Source organism: Lissotriton vulgaris, chromosome 12 (assembly GCF_964263255.1).
Source record: "Lissotriton vulgaris chromosome 12, aLisVul1.2, whole genome shotgun sequence".
Taxonomy (NCBI): Eukaryota; Metazoa; Chordata; class Amphibia; order Caudata; family Salamandridae; genus Lissotriton; species Lissotriton vulgaris.
Genome location: NC_141700.1, coordinates 152856860 through 152879299, shown reverse-complemented (window position 1 = coordinate 152879299; position 22440 = coordinate 152856860). Strand labels below are relative to the sequence as shown.

General features: G+C 48.0%; 1 protein-coding gene across 1 annotated transcript in view; it reads right to left on the bottom strand.

The window, feature by feature from the left end:
* Positions 1-22440, bottom strand: part of TTC24 (tetratricopeptide repeat domain 24) — a 221743-nt gene that overhangs the window by 17947 nt on the left and 181356 nt on the right. The window contains exon 12 of the mRNA XM_086947643.1: positions 20319-20401. Within this exon, the coding sequence (XP_086803769.1) occupies positions 20319-20401 (83 nt within the window). The remainder of the gene's footprint in view (positions 1-20318; positions 20402-22440) is intronic.

The window sequence follows — 22440 nt, the reverse complement described above, 5'->3', positions numbered from 1 at the left end:
GCCTTCTTCGGCCCGGCTTGCTTGAATCCTGATGGAGCAGTGAGAAAGGGACTCATGTCTGAGTATACCCTGCCACACCTATAGTGGCCAAAAACGATTTAGAAAAGGGGGGTGGTGATGAACAGAGTGTCTGAGTTAAACAGACCACTCTTACCCAGTCCAAAGATCAGGGCTTGATCCATCACCGTTATTTATCTCACTGCCCCATCCCAGCTCAGAACCTGGCTATATGCAAATCAGTCTGTCCCTGGCCCAGTGCATCATGGGAACAGGGCAGACTAAACTACCAAGCCAATTCTTCACCAGAAAGGAGACAAGCTACCGGGGACCGGTTTCTGGCATTTCAGCCTTCTTCGGCCCGGCTTGCTTGAATCCTGATGGAGCAGTGAGAAAGGGACTCATGTCTGAGTATACCCTGCCACACCTATAGTGGCCAAAAACGATTTAGAAAAGGGGGGTGGTGATGAACAGAGTGTCTGAGTTAAACAGACCACTCTTACCCAGTCCAAAGATCAGGGCTTGATCCATCACCGTTATTTATCTCACTGCCCCATCCCAGCTCATAACCTGGCTATATGCAAATCAGTCTGTCCCTGGCCCAGTGCATCATGGGAACAGGGCAGACTAAACTACCAAGCCAATTCTTCACCAGAAAGGAGACAAGCTACCGGGGACCGGTTTCTGGCATTTCAGCCGTCTTCGGCCCGGCTTGCTTGAATCCTGATGGAGCAGTGAGAAAGGGACTCATGTCTGAGTATACCCTGCCACACCTATAGTGGCCAAAAACGATTTAGAAAAGGGGGGTGGTGATGAACAGAGTGTCTGAGTTAAACAGACCACTCTTACCCAGTCCAAAGATCAGGGCTTGATCCATCACCGTTATTTATCTCACTGCCCCATCCCAGCTCAGAACCTGGCTATATGCAAATCAGTCTGTCCCTGGCCCAGTGCATCATGGGAACAGGGCAGACTAAACTACCAAGCCAATTCTTCACCAGAAAGGAGACAAGCTACCGGGGACCGGTTTCTGGCATTTCAGCCTTCTTCGGCCCGGCTTGCTTGAATCCTGATGGAGCAGTGAGAAAGGGACTCATGTCTGAGTATACCCTGCCACACCTATAGTGGCCAAAAACGATTTAGAAAAGGGGGGTGGTGATGAACAGTGTCTGAGTTAAACAGACCACTCTTACCCAGTCCAAAGATCAGGGCTTGATCCATCACCGTTATTTATCTCACTGCCCCATCCCAGCTCAGAACCTGGCTATATGCAAATCAGTCTGTCCCTGGCCCAGTGCATCATGGGAACAGGGCAGACTAAACTACCAAGCCAATTCTTCACCAGAAAGGAGACAAGCTACCGGGGACCGGTTTCTGGCATTTCAGCCTTCTTCGGCCCGGCTTGCTTGAATCCTGATGGAGCAGTGAGAAAGGGACTCATGTCTGAGTATACCCTGCCACACCTATAGTGGCCAAAAACGATTTAGAAAAGGGGGGTGGTGATGAACAGAGTGTCTGAGTTAAACAGACCACTCTTACCCCGTCCAAAGATCAGGGCTTGATCCATCACCGTTATTTATCTCACTGCCCCATCCCAGCTCATAACCTGGCTATATGCAAATCAGTCTGTCCCTGGCCCAGTGCATCATGGGAACAGGGCAGACTAAACTACCAAGCCAATTCTTCACCAGAAAGGAGACAAGCTACCGGGGACCGGTTTCTGGCATTTCAGCCTTCTTCGGCCCGGCTTGCTTGAATCCTGATGGAGCAGTGAGAAAGGGACTCATGTCTGAGTATACCCTGCCACACCTATAGTGGCCAAAAACGATTTAGAAAAGGGGGGTGGTGATGAACAGAGTGTCTGAGTTAAACAGACCACTCTTACCCAGTCCAAAGATCAGGGCTTGATCCATCACCGTTATTTATCTCACTGCCCCATCCCAGCTCAGAACCTGGCTATATGCAAATCAGTCTGTCCCTGGCCCAGTGCATCATGGGAACAGGGCAGACTAAACTACCAAGCCAATTCTTCACCAGAAAGGAGACAAGCTACCGGGGACCGGTTTCTGGCATTTCAGCCTTCTTCGGCCCGGCTTGCTTGAATCCTGATGGAGCAGTGAGAAAGGGACTCATGTCTGAGTATACCCTGCCACACCTATAGTGGCCAAAAACGATTTAGAAAAGGGGGGTGGTGATGAACAGAGTGTCTGAGTTAAACAGACCACTCTTACCCAGTCCAAAGATCAGGGCTTGATCCATCACCGTTATTTATCTCACTGCCCCATCCCAGCTCAGAACCTGGCTATATGCAAATCAGTCTGTCCCTGGCCCAGTGCATCATGGGAACAGGGCAGACTAAACTACCAAGCCAATTCTTCACCAGAAAGGAGACAAGCTACCGGGGACCGGTTTCTGGCATTTCAGCCTTCTTCGGCCCGGCTTGCTTGAATCCTGATGGAGCAGTGAGAAAGGGACTCATGTCTGAGTATACCCTGCCACACCTATAGTGGCCAAAAACGATTTAGAAAAGGGGGGTGGTGATGAACAGAGTGTCTGAGTTAAACAGACCACTCTTACCCAGTCCTAAGATCAGGGCTTGATCCATCACCGTTATTTATCTCACTGCCCCATCCCAGCTCAGAACCTGGCTATATGCAAATCAGTCTGTCCCTGGCCCAGTGCATCATGGGAACAGGGCAGACTAAACTACCAAGCCAATTCTTCACCAGAAAGGAGACAAGCTACCGGGGACCGGTTTCTGGCATTTCAGCCTTCTTCGGCCCGGCTTGCTTGAATCCTGATGGAGCAGTGAGAAAGGGACTCATGTCTGAGTATACCCTGCCACACCTATAGTGGCCAAAAACGATTTAGAAAAGGGGGGTGGTGATGAACAGAGTGTCTGAGTTAAACAGACCACTCTTACCCAGTCCAAAGATCAGGGCTTGATCCATCACCGTTATTTATCTCACTGCCCCATCCCAGCTCATAACCTGGCTATATGCAAATCAGTCTGTCCCTGGCCCAGTGCATCATGGGAACAGGGCAGACTAAACTACCAAGCCAATTCTTCACCAGAAAGGAGACAAGCTACCGGGGACCGGTTTCTGGCATTTCAGCCTTCTTCGGCCCGGCTTGCTTGAATCCTGATGGAGCAGTGAGAAAGGGACTCATGTCTGAGTATACCCTGCCACACCTATAGTGGCCAAAAACGATTTAGAAAAGGGGGGTGGTGATGAACAGAGTGTCTGAGTTAAACAGACCACTCTTACCCAGTCCAAAGATCAGGGCTTGATCCATCACCGTTATTTATCTCACTGCCCCATCCCAGCTCAGAACCTGGCTATATGCAAATCAGTCTGTCCCTGGCCCAGTGCATCATGGGAACAGGGCAGACTAAACTACCAAGCCAATTCTTCACCAGAAAGGAGACAAGCTACCGGGGACCGGTTTCTGGCATTTCAGCCTTCTTCGGCCCGGCTTGCTTGAATCCTGATGGAGCAGTGAGAAAGGGACTCATGTCTGAGTATACCCTGCCACACCTATAGTGGCCAAAAAACGATTTAGAAAAGGGGGGTGGTGATGAACAGAGTGTCTGAGTTAAACAGACCACTCTTACCCAGTCCAAAGATCAGGGCTTGATCCATCACCGTTATTTATCTCACTGCCCCATCCCAGCTCAGAACCTGGCTATATGCAAATCAGTCTGTCCCTGGCCCAGTGCATCATGGGAACAGGGCAGACTAAACTACCAAGCCAATTCTTCACCAGAAAGGAGACAAGCTACCGGGGACCGGTTTCTGGCATTTCAGCCTTCTTCGGCCCGGCTTGCTTGAATCCTGATGGAGCAGTGAGAAAGGGACTCATGTCTGAGTATACCCTGCCACACCTATAGTGGCCAAAAACGATTTAGAAAAGGGGGGTGGTGATGAACAGAGTGTCTGAGTTAAACAGACCACTCTTACCCAGTCCAAAGATCAGGGCTTGATCCATCACCGTTATTTATCTCACTGCCCCATCCCAGCTCAGAACCTGGCTATATGCAAATCAGTCTGTCCCTGGCCCAGTGCATCATGGGAACAGGGCAGACTAAACTACCAAGCCAATTCTTCACCAGAAAGGAGACAAGCTACCGGGGACCGGTTTCTGGCATTTCAGCCTTCTTCGGCCCGGCTTGCTTGAATCCTGATGGAGCAGTGAGAAAGGGACTCATGTCTGAGTATACCCTGCCACACCTATAGTGGCCAAAAACGATTTAGAAAAGGGGGGTGGTGATGAACAGAGTGTCTGAGTTAAACAGACCACTCTTACCCAGTCCAAAGATCAGGTCTTGATCCATCACCGTTATTTATCTCACTGCCCCATCCCAGCTCAGAACCTGGCTATATGCAAATCAGTCTGTCCCTGGCCCAGTGCATCATGGGAACAGGGCAGACTAAACTACCAAGCCAATTCTTCACCAGAAAGGAGACAAGCTACCGGGGACCGGTTTCTGGCATTTCAGCCTTCTTCGGCCCGGCTTGCTTGAATCCTGATGGAGCAGTGAGAAAGGGACTCATGTCTGAGTATACCCTGCCACACCTATAGTGGCCAAAAACGATTTAGAAAAGGGGGGTGGTGATGAACAGAGTGTCTGAGTTAAACAGACCACTCTTACCCAGTCCAAAGATCAGGGCTTGATCCATCACCGTTATTTATCTCACTGCCCCATCCCAGCTCAGAACCTGGCTATATGCAAATCAGTCTGTCCCTGGCCCAGTGCATCATGGGAACAGGGCAGACTAAACTACCAAGCCAATTCTTCACCAGAAAGGAGACAAGCTACCGGGGACCGGTTTCTGGCATTTCAGCCTTCTTCGGCCCGGCTTGCTTGAATCCTGATGGAGCAGTGAGAAAGGGACTCATGTCTGAGTATACCCTGCCACACCTATAGTGGCCAAAAACGATTTAGAAAAGGGGGGTGGTGATGAACAGAGTGTCTGAGTTAAACAGACCACTCTTACCCAGTCCAAAGATCAGGGCTTGATCCATCACCGTTATTTATCTCACTGCCCCATCCCAGCTCATAACCTGGCTATATGCAAATCAGTCTGTCCCTGGCCCAGTGCATCATGGGAACAGGGCAGACTAAACTACCAAGCCAATTCTTCACCAGAAAGGAGACAAGCTACCGGGGACCGGTTTCTGGCATTTCAGCCGTCTTCGGCCCGGCTTGCTTGAATCCTGATGGAGCAGTGAGAAAGGGACTCATGTCTGAGTATACCCTGCCACACCTATAGTGGCCAAAAACGATTTAGAAAAGGGGGGTGGTGATGAACAGAGTGTCTGAGTTAAACAGACCACTCTTACCCAGTCCAAAGATCAGGGCTTGATCCATCACCGTTATTTATCTCACTGCCCCATCCCAGCTCAGAACCTGGCTATATGCAAATCAGTCTGTCCCTGGCCCAGTGCATCATGGGAACAGGGCAGACTAAACTACCAAGCCAATTCTTCACCAGAAAGGAGACAAGCTACCGGGGACCGGTTTCTGGCATTTCAGCCTTCTTCGGCCCGGCTTGCTTGAATCCTGATGGAGCAGTGAGAAAGGGACTCATGTCTGAGTATACCCTGCCACACCTATAGTGGCCAAAAACGATTTAGAAAAGGGGGGTGGTGATGAACAGTGTCTGAGTTAAACAGACCACTCTTACCCAGTCCAAAGATCAGGGCTTGATCCATCACCGTTATTTATCTCACTGCCCCATCCCAGCTCAGAACCTGGCTATATGCAAATCAGTCTGTCCCTGGCCCAGTGCATCATGGGAACAGGGCAGACTAAACTACCAAGCCAATTCTTCACCAGAAAGGAGACAAGCTACCGGGGACCGGTTTCTGGCATTTCAGCCTTCTTCGGCCCGGCTTGCTTGAATCCTGATGGAGCAGTGAGAAAGGGACTCATGTCTGAGTATACCCTGCCACACCTATAGTGGCCAAAAACGATTTAGAAAAGGGGGGTGGTGATGAACAGAGTGTCTGAGTTAAACAGACCACTCTTACCCCGTCCAAAGATCAGGGCTTGATCCATCACCGTTATTTATCTCACTGCCCCATCCCAGCTCATAACCTGGCTATATGCAAATCAGTCTGTCCCTGGCCCAGTGCATCATGGGAACAGGGCAGACTAAACTACCAAGCCAATTCTTCACCAGAAAGGAGACAAGCTACCGGGGACCGGTTTCTGGCATTTCAGCCTTCTTCGGCCCGGCTTGCTTGAATCCTGATGGAGCAGTGAGAAAGGGACTCATGTCTGAGTATACCCTGCCACACCTATAGTGGCCAAAAACGATTTAGAAAAGGGGGGTGGTGATGAACAGAGTGTCTGAGTTAAACAGACCACTCTTACCCAGTCCAAAGATCAGGGCTTGATCCATCACCGTTATTTATCTCACTGCCCCATCCCAGCTCAGAACCTGGCTATATGCAAATCAGTCTGTCCCTGGCCCAGTGCATCATGGGAACAGGGCAGACTAAACTACCAAGCCAATTCTTCACCAGAAAGGAGACAAGCTACCGGGGACCGGTTTCTGGCATTTCAGCCTTCTTCGGCCCGGCTTGCTTGAATCCTGATGGAGCAGTGAGAAAGGGACTCATGTCTGAGTATACCCTGCCACACCTATAGTGGCCAAAAACGATTTAGAAAAGGGGGGTGGTGATGAACAGAGTGTCTGAGTTAAACAGACCACTCTTACCCAGTCCAAAGATCAGGGCTTGATCCATCACCGTTATTTATCTCACTGCCCCATCCCAGCTCAGAACCTGGCTATATGCAAATCAGTCTGTCCCTGGCCCAGTGCATCATGGGAACAGGGCAGACTAAACTACCAAGCCAATTCTTCACCAGAAAGGAGACAAGCTACCGGGGACCGGTTTCTGGCATTTCAGCCTTCTTCGGCCCGGCTTGCTTGAATCCTGATGGAGCAGTGAGAAAGGGACTCATGTCTGAGTATACCCTGCCACACCTATAGTGGCCAAAAACGATTTAGAAAAGGGGGGTGGTGATGAACAGAGTGTCTGAGTTAAACAGACCACTCTTACCCAGTCCAAAGATCAGGGCTTGATCCATCACCGTTATTTATCTCACTGCCCCATCCCAGCTCAGAACCTGGCTATATGCAAATCAGTCTGTCCCTGGCCCAGTGCATCATGGGAACAGGGCAGACTAAACTACCAAGCCAATTCTTCACCAGAAAGGAGACAAGCTACCGGGGACCGGTTTCTGGCATTTCAGCCTTCTTCGGCCCGGCTTGCTTGAATCCTGATGGAGCAGTGAGAAAGGGACTCATGTCTGAGTATACCCTGCCACACCTATAGTGGCCAAAAACGATTTAGAAAAGGGGGGTGGTGATGAACAGAGTGTCTGAGTTAAACAGACCACTCTTACCCAGTCCAAAGATCAGGGCTTGATCCATCACCGTTATTTATCTCACTGCCCCATCCCAGCTCATAACCTGGCTATATGCAAATCAGTCTGTCCCTGGCCCAGTGCATCATGGGAACAGGGCAGACTAAACTACCAAGCCAATTCTTCACCAGAAAGGAGACAAGCTACCGGGGACCGGTTTCTGGCATTTCAGCCTTCTTCGGCCCGGCTTGCTTGAATCCTGATGGAGCAGTGAGAAAGGGACTCATGTCTGAGTATACCCTGCCACACCTATAGTGGCCAAAAACGATTTAGAAAAGGGGGGTGGTGATGAACAGAGTGTCTGAGTTAAACAGACCACTCTTACCCAGTCCAAAGATCAGGGCTTGATCCATCACCGTTATTTATCTCACTGCCCCATCCCAGCTCAGAACCTGGCTATATGCAAATCAGTCTGTCCCTGGCCCAGTGCATCATGGGAACAGGGCAGACTAAACTACCAAGCCAATTCTTCACCAGAAAGGAGACAAGCTACCGGGGACCGGTTTCTGGCATTTCAGCCTTCTTCGGCCCGGCTTGCTTGAATCCTGATGGAGCAGTGAGAAAGGGACTCATGTCTGAGTATACCCTGCCACACCTATAGTGGCCAAAAACGATTTAGAAAAGGGGGGTGGTGATGAACAGAGTGTCTGAGTTAAACAGACCACTCTTACCCAGTCCAAAGATCAGGGCTTGATCCATCACCGTTATTTATCTCACTGCCCCATCCCAGCTCAGAACCTGGCTATATGCAAATCAGTCTGTCCCTGGCCCAGTGCATCATGGGAACAGGGCAGACTAAACTACCAAGCCAATTCTTCACCAGAAAGGAGACAAGCTACCGGGGACCGGTTTCTGGCATTTCAGCCTTCTTCGGCCCGGCTTGCTTGAATCCTGATGGAGCAGTGAGAAAGGGACTCATGTCTGAGTATACCCTGCCACACCTATAGTGGCCAAAAACGATTTAGAAAAGGGGGGTGGTGATGAACAGAGTGTCTGAGTTAAACAGACCACTCTTACCCAGTCCAAAGATCAGGGCTTGATCCATCACCGTTATTTATCTCACTGCCCCATCCCAGCTCAGAACCTGGCTATATGCAAATCAGTCTGTCCCTGGCCCAGTGCATCATGGGAACAGGGCAGACTAAACTACCAAGCCAATTCTTCACCAGAAAGGAGACAAGCTACCGGGGACCGGTTTCTGGCATTTCAGCCTTCTTCGGCCCGGCTTGCTTGAATCCTGATGGAGCAGTGAGAAAGGGACTCATGTCTGAGTATACCCTGCCACACCTATAGTGGCCAAAAACGATTTAGAAAAGGGGGGTGGTGATGAACAGAGTGTCTGAGTTAAACAGACCACTCTTACCCAGTCCAAAGATCAGGGCTTGATCCATCACCGTTATTTATCTCACTGCCCCATCCCAGCTCAGAACCTGGCTATATGCAAATCAGTCTGTCCCTGGCCCAGTGCATCATGGGAACAGGGCAGACTAAACTACCAAGCCAATTCTTCACCAGAAAGGAGACAAGCTACCGGGGACCGGTTTCTGGCATTTCCCCGGGAGCTTGTTTCCTTCCCAGTGTAAGAATTGGCTTTTGTAGTTTGGTTTGCCCTGTTCCCATCATGCACTGGGACAGGAACACACTAATTTGCATACAGCCAGGTTCTGAAACTGGGATGGTGCAGTGAGCTAAAAAACGGTGTTGGATCTAGCCCTGATCTCTTGACTGGGTGAGAGCTTTCTGCTTAATTCAGAGACTCTGTCCCTCACCACCCCTTGTTGTAACTATTTTTGTCCACCCTAAGCGTGGAAGGGTATTCTCAGATGTGAGACCCTTGCTCATTGCACCATCAGGATTCAAGCAAACCGGGCCGAAGACGGCTGTAATGCCAGAAACCGGTCCCCGGGAGCTTGTTTCCTTCCCAGTGTAAGAATTGGCTTTTGTAGTTTGGTTTGCCCTGTTCCCATCATGCACTGGGACAGGAACACACTAATTTGCATACAGCCAGGTTCTGAAACTGGGATGGTGCAGTGAGCTAAAAAACGGTGTTGGATCTAGCCCTGATCTCTTGACTGGGTGAGAGCTTTCTGCTTAATTCAGAGACTCTGTCCCTCACCACCCCTTGTTGTAACTATTTTTGTCCACCCTAAGCGTGGAAGGGTATTCTCAGATGTGAGACCCTTGCTCATTGCACCATCAGGATTCAAGCAAACCGGGCCGAAGACGGCTGTAATGCCAGAAACCGGTCCCCGGGAGCTTGTTTCCTTCCCAGTGTAAGAATTGGCTTTTGTAGTTTGGTTTGCCCTGTTCCCATCATGCACTGGGACAGGAACACACTAATTTGCATACAGCCAGGTTCTGAAACTGGGATGGTGCAGTGAGCTAAAAAACGGTGTTGGATCTAGCCCTGATCTCTTGACTGGGTGAGAGCTTTCTGCTTAATTCAGAGACTCTGTCCCTCACCACCCCTTGTTGTAACTATTTTTGTCCACCCTAAGCGTGGAAGGGTATTCTCAGATGTGAGACCCTTGCTCATTGCACCATCAGGATTCAAGCAAACCGGGCCGAAGACGGCTGTAATGCCAGAAACCGGTCCCCGGGAGCTTGTTTCCTTCCCAGTGTAAGAATTGGCTTTTGTAGTTTGGTTTGCCCTGTTCCCATCATGCACTGGGACAGGAACACACTAATTTGCATACAGCCAGGTTCTGAAACTGGGATGGTGCAGTGAGCTAAAAAACGGTGTTGGATCTAGCCCTGATCTCTTGACTGGGTGAGAGCTTTCTGCTTAATTCAGAGACTCTGTCCCTCACCACCCCTTGTTGTAACTGTTTTTGTCCACCCTAAGCGTGGAAGGGTATTCTCAGATGTGAGACCCTTGCTCATTGCACCATCAGGATTCAAGCAAACCGGGCCGAAGACGGCTGTAATGCCAGAAACCGGTCCCCGGGAGCTTGTTTCCTTCCCAGTGTAAGAATTGGCTTTTGTAGTTTGGTTTGCCCTGTTCCCATCATGCACTGGGACAGGAACACACTAATTTGCATACAGCCAGGTTCTGAAACTGGGATGGCGCAGTGAGCTAAAAAACGGTGTTGGATCTAGCCCTGATCTCTTGACTGGGTGAGAGCTTTCTGCTTAATTCAGAGACTCTGTCCCTCACCACCCCTTGTTGTAACTATTTTTGTCCACCCTAAGCGTGGAAGGGTATTCTCAGATGTGAGACCCTTGCTCATTGCACCATCAGGATTCAAGCAAACCGGGCCGAAGACGGCTGTAATGCCAGAAACCGGTCCCCGGGAGCTTGTTTCCTTCCCAGTGTAAGAATTGGCTTTTGTAGTTTGGTTTGCCCTGTTCCCATCATGCACTGGGACAGGAACACACTAATTTGCATACAGCCAGGTTCTGAAACTGGGATGGTGCAGTGAGCTAAAAAACGGTGTTGGATCTAGCCCTGATCTCTTGACTGGGTGAGAGCTTTCTGCTTAATTCAGAGACTCTGTCCCTCACCACCCCTTGTTATAACTATTTTTGTCCACCCTAAGCGTGGAAGGGTATTCTCAGATGTGAGACCCTTGCTCATTGCACCATCAGGATTCAAGCAAACCGGGCCGAAGACGGCTGTAATGCCAGAAACCGGTCCCCGGGAGCTTGTTTCCTTCCCAGTGTAAGAATTGGCTTTTGTAGTTTGGTTTGCCCTGTTCCCATCATGCACTGGGACAGGAACACACTAATTTGCATACAGCCAGGTTCTGAAACTGGGATGGTGCAGTGAGCTAAAAAACGGTGTTGGATCTAGCCCTGATCTCTTGACTGGGTGAGAGCTTTCTGCTTAATTCAGAGACTCTGTCCCTCACCACCCCTTGTTGTAACTATTTTTGTCCACCCTAAGCGTGGAAGGGTATTCTCAGATGTGAGACCCTTGCTCATTGCACCATCAGGATTCAAGCAAACCGGGCCGAAGACGGCTGTAATGCCAGAAACCGGTCCCCGGGAGCTTGTTTCCTTCCCAGTGTAAGAATTGGCTTTTGTAGTTTGGTTTGCCCTGTTCCCATCATGCACTGGGACAGGAACACACTAATTTGCATACAGCCAGGTTCTGAAACTGGGATGGTGCAGTGAGCTAAAAAACGGTGTTGGATCTAGCCCTGATCTCTTGACTGGGTGAGAGCTTTCTGCTTAATTCAGAGACTCTGTCCCTCACCACCCCTTGTTGTAACTATTTTTGTCCACCCTAAGCGTGGAAGGGTATTCTCAGATGTGAGACCCTTGCTCATTGCACCATCAGGATTCAAGCAAACCGGGCCGAAGACGGCTGTAATGCCAGAAACCGGTCCCCGGGAGCTTGTTTCCTTCCCAGTGTAAGAATTGGCTTTTGTAGTTTGGTTTGCCCTGTTCCCATCATGCACTGGGACAGGAACACACTAATTTGCATACAGCCAGGTTCTGAAACTGGGATGGTGCAGTGAGCTAAAAAACGGTGTTGGATCTAGCCCTGATCTCTTGACTGGGTGAGAGCTTTCTGCTTAATTCAGAGACTCTGTCCCTCACCACCCCTTGTTGTAACTATTTTTGTCCACCCTAAGCGTGGAAGGGTATTCTCAGATGTGAGACCCTTGCTCATTGCACCATCAGGATTCAAGCAAACCGGGCCGAAGACGGCTGTAATGCCAGAAACCGGTCCCCGGGAGCTTGTTTCCTTCCCAGTGTAAGAATTGGCTTTTGTAGTTTGGTTTGCCCTGTTCCCATCATGCACTGGGACAGGAACACACTAATTTGCATACAGCCAGGTTCTGAAACTGGGATGGTGCAGTGAGCTAAAAAACGGTGTTGGATCTAGCCCTGATCTCTTGACTGGGTGAGAGCTTTCTGCTTAATTCAGAGACTCTGTCCCTCACCACCCCTTGTTGTAACTATTTTTGTCCACCCTAAGCGTGGAAGGGTATTCTCAGATGTGAGACCCTTGCTCATTGCACCATCAGGATTCAAGCAAACCGGGCCGAAGACGGCTGTAATGCCAGAAACCGGTCCCCGGGAGCTTGTTTCCTTCCCAGTGTAAGAATTGGCTTTTGTAGTTTGGTTTGCCCTGTTCCCATCATGCACTGGGACAGGAACACACTAATTTGCATACAGCCAGGTTCTGAAACTGGGATGGTGCAGTGAGCTAAAAAACGGTGTTGGATCTAGCCCTGATCTCTTGACTGGGTGAGAGCTTTCTGCTTAATTCAGAGACTCTGTCCCTCACCACCCCTTGTTGTAACTATTTTTGTCCACCCTAAGCGTGGAAGGGTATTCTCAGATGTGAGACCCTTGCTCATTGCACCATCAGGATTCAAGCAAACCGGGCCGAAGACGGCTGTAATGCCAGAAATCGGTCCCCGGGAGCTTGTTTCCTTCCCAGTGTAAGAATTGGCTTTTGTAGTTTGGTTTGCCCTGTTCCCATCATGCACTGGGACAGGAACACACTAATTTGCATACAGCCAGGTTCTGAAACTGGGATGGTGCAGTGAGCTAAAAAACGGTGTTGGATCTAGCCCTGATCTCTTGACTGGGTGAGAGCTTTCTGCTTAATTCAGAGACTCTGTCCCTCACCACCCCTTGTTGTAACTATTTTTGTCCACCCTAAGCGTGGAAGGGTATTCTCAGATGTGAGACCCTTGCTCATTGCACCATCAGGATTCAAGCAAACCGGGCCGAAGACGGCTGTAATGCCAGAAACCGGTCCCCGGGAGCTTGTTTCCTTCCCAGTGTAAGAATTGGCTTTTGTAGTTTGGTTTGCCCTGTTCCCATCATGCACTGGGACAGGAACACACTAATTTGCATACAGCCAGGTTCTGAAACTGGGATGGCGCAGTGAGCTAAAAAACGGTGTTGGATCTAGCCCTGATCTCTTGACTGGGTGAGAGCTTTCTGCTTAATTCAGAGACTCTGTCCCTCACCACCCCTTGTTGTAACTATTTTTGTCCACCCTAAGCGTGGAAGGGTATTCTCAGATGTGAGACCCTTGCTCATTGCACCATCAGGATTCAAGCAAACCGGGCCGAAGACGGCTGTAATGCCAGAAACCGGTCCCCGGGAGCTTGTTTCCTTCCCAGTGTAAGAATTGGCTTTTGTAGTTTGGTTTGCCCTGTTCCCATCATGCACTGGGACAGGAACACACTAATTTGCATACAGCCAGGTTCTGAAACTGGGATGGTGCAGTGAGCTAAAAAACGGTGTTGGATCTAGCCCTGATCTCTTGACTGGGTGAGAGCTTTCTGCTTAATTCAGAGACTCTGTCCCTCACCACCCCTTGTTGTAACTATTTTTGTCCACCCTAAGCGTGGAAGGGTATTCTCAGATGTGAGACCCTTGCTCATTGCACCATCAGGATTCAAGCAAACCGGGCCGAAGACGGCTGTAATGCCAGAAACCGGTCCCCGGGAGCTTGTTTCCTTCCCAGTGTAAGAATTGGCTTTTGTAGTTTGGTTTGCCCTGTTCCCATCATGCACTGGGACAGGAACACACTAATTTGCATACAGCCAGGTTCTGAAACTGGGATGGTGCAGTGAGCTAAAAAACGGTGTTGGATCTAGCCCTGATCTCTTGACTGGGTGAGAGCTTTCTGCTTAATTCAGAGACTCTGTCCCTCACCACCCCTTGTTGTAACTATTTTTGTCCACCCTAAGCGTGGAAGGGTATTCTCAGATGTGAGACCCTTGCTCATTGCACCATCAGGATTCAAGCAAACCGGGCCGAAGACGGCTGTAATGCCAGAAACCGGTCCCCGGGAGCTTGTTTCCTTCCCAGTGTAAGAATTGGCTTTTGTAGTTTGGTTTGCCCTGTTCCCATCATGCACTGGGACAGGAACACACTAATTTGCATACAGCCAGGTTCTGAAACTGGGATGGTGCAGTGAGCTAAAAAACGGTGTTGGATCTAGCACTGATCTCTTGACTGGGTGAGAGCTTTCTGCTTAATTCAGAGACTCTGTCCCTCACCACCCCTTGTTGTAACTATTTTTGTCCACCCTAAGCGTGGAAGGGTATTCTCAGATGTGAGACCCTTGCTCATTGCACCATCAGGATTCAAGCAAACCGGGCCGAAGACGGCTGTAATGCCAGAAACCGGTCCCCGGGAGCTTGTTTCCTTCCCAGTGTAAGAATTGGCTTTTGTAGTTTGGTTTGCCCTGTTCCCATCATGCACTGGGACAGGAACACACTAATTTGCATACAGCCAGGTTCTGAAACTGGGATGGTGCAGTGAGCTAAAAAACGGTGTTGGATCTAGGCCTGATCTCTTGACTGGGTGAGAGCTTTCTGCTTAATTCAGAGACTCTGTCCCTCACCACCCCTTGTTGTAACTATTTTTGTCCACCCTAAGCGTGGAAGGGTATTCTCAGATGTGAGACCCTTGCTCATTGCACCATCAGGATTCAAGCAAACCGGGCCGAAGACGGCTGTAATGCCAGAAACCGGTCCCCGGGAGCTTGTTTCCTTCCCAGTGTAAGAATTGGCTTTTGTAGTTTGGTTTGCCCTGTTCCCATCATGCACTGGGACAGGAACACACTAATTTGCATACAGCCAGGTTCTGAAACTGGGATGGTGCAGTGAGCTAAAAAACGGTGTTGGATCTAGCCCTGATCTCTTGACTGGGTGAGAGCTTTCTGCTTAATTCAGAGACTCTGTCCCTCACCACCCCTTGTTGTAACTATTTTTGTCCACCCTAAGCGTGGAAGGGTATTCTCAGATGTGAGACCCTTGCTCATTGCACCATCAGGATTCAAGCAAACCGGGCCGAAGACGGCTGTAATGCCAGAAACCGGTCCCCGGGAGCTTGTTTCCTTCCCAGTGTAAGAATTGGCTTTTGTAGTTTGGTTTGCCCTGTTCCCATCATGCACTGGGACAGGAACACACTAATTTGCATACAGCCAGGTTCTGAAACTGGGATGGTGCAGTGAGCTAAAAAACGGTGTTGGATCTAGCCCTGATCTCTTGACTGGGTGAGAGCTTTCTGCTTAATTCAGAGACTCTGTCCCTCACCACCCCTTGTTGTAACTATTTTTGTCCACCCTAAGCGTGGAAGGGTATTCTCAGATGTGAGACCCTTGCTCATTGCACCATCAGGATTCAAGCAAACCGGGCCGAAGACGGCTGTAATGCCAGAAACCGGTCCCCGGGAGCTTGTTTCCTTCCCAGTGTAAGAATTGGCTTTTGTAGTTTGGTTTGCCCTGTTCCCATCATGCACTGGGACAGGAACACACTAATTTGCATACAGCCAGGTTCTGAAACTGGGATGGTGCAGTGAGCTAAAAAACGGTGTTGGATCTAGCCCTGATCTCTTGACTGGGTGAGAGCTTTCTGCTTAATTCAGAGACTCTGTCCCTCACCACCCCTTGTTGTAACTATTTTTGTCCACCCTAAGCGTGGAAGGGTATTCTCAGATGTGAGACCCTTGCTCATTGCACCATCAGGATTCAAGCAAACCGGGCCGAAGACGGCTGTAATGCCAGAAACCGGTCCCCGGGAGCTTGTTTCCTTCCCAGTGTAAGAATTGGCTTTTGTAGTTTGGTTTGCCCTGTTCCCATCATGCACTGGGACAGGAACACACTAATTTGCATACAGCCAGGTTCTGAAACTGGGATGGTGCAGTGAGCTAAAAAACGGTGTTGGATCTAGCCCTGATCTCTTGACTGGGTGAGAGCTTTCTGCTTAATTCAGAGACTCTGTCCCTCACCACCCCTTGTTGTAACTATTTTTGTCCACCCTAAGCGTGGAAGGGTATTCTCAGATGTGAGACCCTTGCTCATTGCACCATCAGGATTCAAGCAAACCGGGCCGAAGACGGCTGTAATGCCAGAAACCGGTCCCCGGGAGCTTGTTTCCTTCCCAGTGTAAGAATTGGCTTTTGTAGTTTGGTTTGCCCTGTTCCCATCATGCACTGGGACAGGAACACACTAATTTGCATACAGCCAGGTTCTGAAACTGGGATGGTGCAGTGAGCTAAAAAACGGTGTTGGATCTAGCCCTGATCTCTTGACTGGGTGAGAGCTTTCTGCTTAATTCAGAGACTCTGTCCCTCACCACCCCTTGTTGTAACTATTTTTGTCCACCCTAAGCGTGGAAGGGTATTCTCAGATGTGAGACCCTTGCTCATTGCACCATCAGGATTCAAGCAAACCGGGCCGAAGACGGCTGTAATGCCAGAAATCGGTCCCCGGGAGCTTGTTTCCTTCCCAGTGTAAGAATTGGCTTTTGTAGTTTGGTTTGCCCTGTTCCCATCATGCACTGGGACAGGAACACACTAATTTGCATACAGCCAGGTTCTGAAACTGGGATGGTGCAGTGAGCTAAAAAACGGTGTTGGATCTAGCCCTGATCTCTTGACTGGGTGAGAGCTTTCTGCTTAATTCAGAGACTCTGTCCCTCACCACCCCTTGTTGTAACTATTTTTGTCCACCCTAAGCGTGGAAGGGTATTCTCAGATGTGAGACCCTTGCTCATTGCACCATCAGGATTCAAGCAAACCGGGCCGAAGACGGCTGTAATGCCAGAAACCGGTCCCCGGGAGCTTGTTTCCTTCCCAGTGTAAGAATTGGCTTTTGTAGTTTGGTTTGCCCTGTTCCCATCATGCACTGGGACAGGAACACACTAATTTGCATACAGCCAGGTTCTGAAACTGGGATGGCGCAGTGAGCTAAAAAACGGTGTTGGATCTAGCCCTGATCTCTTGACTGGGTGAGAGCTTTCTGCTTAATTCAGAGACTCTGTCCCTCACCACCCCTTGTTGTAACTATTTTTGTCCACCCTAAGCGTGGAAGGGTATTCTCAGATGTGAGACCCTTGCTCATTGCACCATCAGGATTCAAGCAAACCGGGCCGAAGACGGCTGTAATGCCAGAAACCGGTCCCCGGGAGCTTGTTTCCTTCCCAGTGTAAGAATTGGCTTTTGTAGTTTGGTTTGCCCTGTTCCCATCATGCACTGGGACAGGAACACACTAATTTGCATACAGCCAGGTTCTGAAACTGGGATGGTGCAGTGAGCTAAAAAACGGTGTTGGATCTAGCCCTGATCTCTTGACTGGGTGAGAGCTTTCTGCTTAATTCAGAGACTCTGTCCCTCACCACCCCTTGTTGTAACTATTTTTGTCCACCCTAAGCGTGGAAGGGTATTCTCAGATGTGAGACCCTTGCTCATTGCACCATCAGGATTCAAGCAAACCGGGCCGAAGACGGCTGTAATGCCAGAAACCGGTCCCCGGGAGCTTGTTTCCTTCCCAGTGTAAGAATTGGCTTTTGTAGTTTGGTTTGCCCTGTTCCCATCATGCACTGGGACAGGAACACACTAATTTGCATACAGCCAGGTTCTGAAACTGGGATGGTGCAGTGAGCTAAAAAACGGTGTTGGATCTAGCCCTGATCTCTTGACTGGGTGAGAGCTTTCTGCTTAATTCAGAGACTCTGTCCCTCACCACCCCTTGTTGTAACTATTTTTGTCCACCCTAAGCGTGGAAGGGTATTCTCAGATGTGAGACCCTTGCTCATTGCACCATCAGGATTCAAGCAAACCGGGCCGAAGACGGCTGTAATGCCAGAAACCGGTCCCCGGGAGCTTGTTTCCTTCCCAGTGTAAGAATTGGCTTTTGTAGTTTGGTTTGCCCTGTTCCCATCATGCACTGGGACAGGAACACACTAATTTGCATACAGCCAGGTTCTGAAACTGGGATGGTGCAGTGAGCTAAAAAACGGTGTTGGATCTAGCACTGATCTCTTGACTGGGTGAGAGCTTTCTGCTTAATTCAGAGACTCTGTCCCTCACCACCCCTTGTTGTAACTATTTTTGTCCACCCTAAGCGTGGAAGGGTATTCTCAGATGTGAGACCCTTGCTCATTGCACCATCAGGATTCAAGCAAACCGGGCCGAAGACGGCTGTAATGCCAGAAACCGGTCCCCGGGAGCTTGTTTCCTTCCCAGTGTAAGAATTGGCTTTTGTAGTTTGGTTTGCCCTGTTCCCATCATGCACTGGGACAGGAACACACTAATTTGCATACAGCCAGGTTCTGAAACTGGGATGGTGCAGTGAGCTAAAAAACGGTGTTGGATCTAGGCCTGATCTCTTGACTGGGTGAGAGCTTTCTGCTTAATTCAGAGACTCTGTCCCTCACCACCCCTTGTTGTAACCATGTTGCTAACTCAACATCTAGAAATTGGAAGATATCAGGGTCGTCCTCTGTTGAGCCATAGACAGTTACCAATGTTATCCACTCTCCATCAATAAAACACTCAACCATAGCCCATCTTCCCCATTTGTCTTGTGCTTTCTTTCTGGTTAAGATATTATTATTCCTTGCTAAAATAGCTACCCCTCTTTTTTTAACCCCTTGACTTGAGTGCACTAGCAAGTGAAATCCTAACTGAGACAGAACATAAGCTTGTGTTATCATAATATGGGTTTCCTGTATAAATACAAAATCCAGATTCATTTGTTTCAACACTAGTGCTATTTTTGCTCTTTTTTGGGGATCATTTAGCCCACAGACATTCCATGTTACAACCCTAACACCCATCATTCTCATTCTCACATCTCCTTTCCTTCCTACACTCTCTTCTGTACACTATCCATTTAGTAATCCAAGATTTTATTATCACTACATTAGCGTTGTTTCTTATATTGCCTCCTTTACATTTTCTCCACCCCGCCTGTTCCCCTTGACTAGAAGATGTCTTTTTTAAGCTCCGTCTCTCCATTATGTGTCGTGCCGTGCCCTGTTCCCCCCGTACATCCCACCCCGCACCCCCTTCTCTTTCCCCTCCCTCCCCCCCCTTTCCCTTACTGGCAAATAGGTCAATCCTGACCTATATGTGACAGCCGCACCCCCCCAGGGGAGTTTCCCCCAGCCACTCCCCTTGATACATCATTTTGAAAATATAATCCAGTTTACTCAAAAAGAAGAAAGGCTCAGTTATCTCTTTGTAATAGTAGCTACTTGTTTTAAGCTCTCTATACGATCAGATTGTGCATTTCGGTCCCTATGTGTTCTCTCTTCTCGAAGATAAGTCAAATATTCTTGTGCAACGGTTTCAGAGAAGAAGATTCTGAACTGTCCATTAAAGCCTACTTTAAGGCGGGAAGGGAACAACAAGTAGACTTCGCAACCTAAGTTCTGAAATGGTACTATAAGTTGCCGCATCCGCCATCTTCTCTCCACTGTTGTATGACAAAAGTCTGGACGGGCAAAGAAGGTAATGTCTTTATATGTGCGTTTCTTCATGGGTTTAGCTTTCATTATCACTTCCTCTCTTAACAAATAGTTTCCCACATAGACAAGAATTGCCCTTGCTCTTGTACCCGCACTACCCTTTTTCTGTACAAGGGGAAAACGGTGCGCTCGTTGCACTTCCTTGTCCCAGTCCCATGTATCCATCTCTGGAAATGCACCTTTCAGCAAATCTACGACAAAAGCTCTTGTATCTCCTCCTTCCTTGCCTTCCTCCACTCCTAGCAATCTTATGTTATTTCTCCTCTGACGATTTTCGAAGTCTTCCAACTTCCATAGTATGTTTCTCAATGGTGAGTGGAACCAAAACAAAAAACATACATGCGAACTTAATTTTGACTACACTAAAAGCTGTGCAAGCTTTCTTAAGGTGGTACCAGAAAAACAACAAGAAAAAAAGTACTTTTCTAATATCCCTTACAGTGAACATATACATTTAATAATCGTAAGTGAGCTTGCATATTTTTTTTTTAAAAACATACAAAATGTTAACAACACATATAGCACCTTTCATAAACTCTAGAAAATAAACATTTGTTGGTGCCTTACATCCAGTCACCTGAACTAACAAAAAAAGTAGAGCTACAACAACAAAGCTCTCACACAAGTAACTATAAATATCTACTTACTTAGTTGTGTCTCATTTAATTCACCATTATTGGCGCTATTCTGGTAAACTGGGTCTGGATGGAGATATGTGTTGTTCAAATTGCTAAAACAGAGAAGGATGTGACAAGTATATTTAGAATTCAGTTGTTCAACAGTAAGACGCAGCTAACATATCACAGTTTTTTTTTCAAAATATATTTTTATTGTTGACATCAAATATAATACAAGGGCCTCATAGGGCACCCAATGCAAATACACATGGTAGCAAATATATGAATCAACATTTTTTAACAGTAATAAAGGATGGATTCCACAAAACATATATTGAAAGAAAGACTAATAACAAAAAAGAAAAGGAAAGAAATAACTGTGCCACCTTGCTTCCTTTCAACAGATACATTAATCTGAAATAGAGGGACAGATTCTGCCTTCCATAGTCAAATCGAATACAAGCTCTACGTACATGTCAATCAACCAACATCATAGGGTTCTTCAGCATTAGATGGGGGTGGGAGAATCCAGATATAATCCCCTATAATCCGCCCACCTTTTCCAAATTTTGTAATGTTCATGGGGGCATCCCCTTGCCTCGAAGACCGGGAGTTCCAAACCTATACAAAAATCTAGATCCTTCTTCCACACCTCAAGATTCATTTTTTCAGGCCCGGGCAATCTCTCTCTTGGCCAATGCATATCATATCACAGTTAATTTGTACAATTTAACGGAGCAGATTCTGAATCAAATCAATAACAGATGGCTGTTATCACTGAAGGGTCTTTAATTTAGTTTCATGGCTTTTTCCCAGAGGCAAGTCAGGGATATCTAGACTTTGTTTTCCAGACCACAGTCTTAACATCATTCCAGGCCAGAATCATCCTTTCACTAGTTAAATAAACTAGGATAGTGCACTCATCACACTGTACAACTCTGCTCACCTAAAGGCAAGACGGACTACTGAGAAAAGAGATAACTGTACATCTCTTTCAGTGTTGTGATTTACAGATGGGTATTGTGACAAGAAATAATAGGCATTGTGAAAGCTAATAGGTCTGGTCTTGGCAAGGATGCTATTCGTGTATTTCCTTTTTTTTTTAAACATTTGCAATAGGCATTAAAACTGTAAAAGTAAGAAAAAGTAACAATATAGAAATGTGTAAAAGTGGCAGTCTTATATTTTCTAAACAAAGTAAGTAAAAGGAGCTCCATAACAAAAATGACACGTTGCAAAACAAGTAACAAAATAGATGAATGCAGAACTGAAAGTAGGGAGATTGGCGTACCGCTCTGGGAATAAAAGTGAACTACTTTCTAGGTGAATATTCACATGTGCAAGAGCAGAACCCCATCACAGTAAAGAGAGCCAATAGCTGTACAGACCTGACCCATTGCTCCCTGCTGTAGGCGAAATGGGAATGACATTTGAACATACCAATGGATGTAGAGGGCTGAATGTATGCCACTCTGTATTTTTAACCCCTGCGATGCTTGTGACAAGGTCAACTCGTCATGGGTGTTACCTGCGCTGTGCGTTTGACGAGTTGACCTTGTCACATAGCAAGGGATTTTTAAAATTGCAGCACAGCACGGGAATTTGCTGTAGCAATGATGCGGTTAATATAATGTTTTGGGAAAATATGAGCCTGGTCATATAGCTGAAGGTGACTTTAAGTCAGAGTTAAAAATAAATCCTTATCCATGAGCACCTGTGTAAGGAGCACTTGTTTTCTTGGAGCCTTATTCTGAGGGCACGGTATTCCTTTTAAAGGCAGAATATCCAGATTACTACTTGTGTGCAAACTTTACTTTTCCCAAACACCTGGTTGTTACTCCCTGCACAACCTATGCTAGGTAAACCCAGGAGAAATCTATGCTGTGAAAAAAAGCAGTATTCCTAGTCTTGCAGCTCAAACTGTGTCAAAACGGGTGGTATTTCTGAGGAGCCACCATTCTGAATTGCGGAACTCGAAATGATTGTGTAATGCTGCTTTTGGAAAATACCTAAGGGAAACAACTGTGATTTCTTTGGCTGTCTTTGATTGGTGTAAACATACCTATGCATGGGGAGCCAGAGGCATCTCTGATTTAGACAATTTGGGTCAATATATAGAGCTCAGTCCAAGAGATTGTGAGCACACTATGAT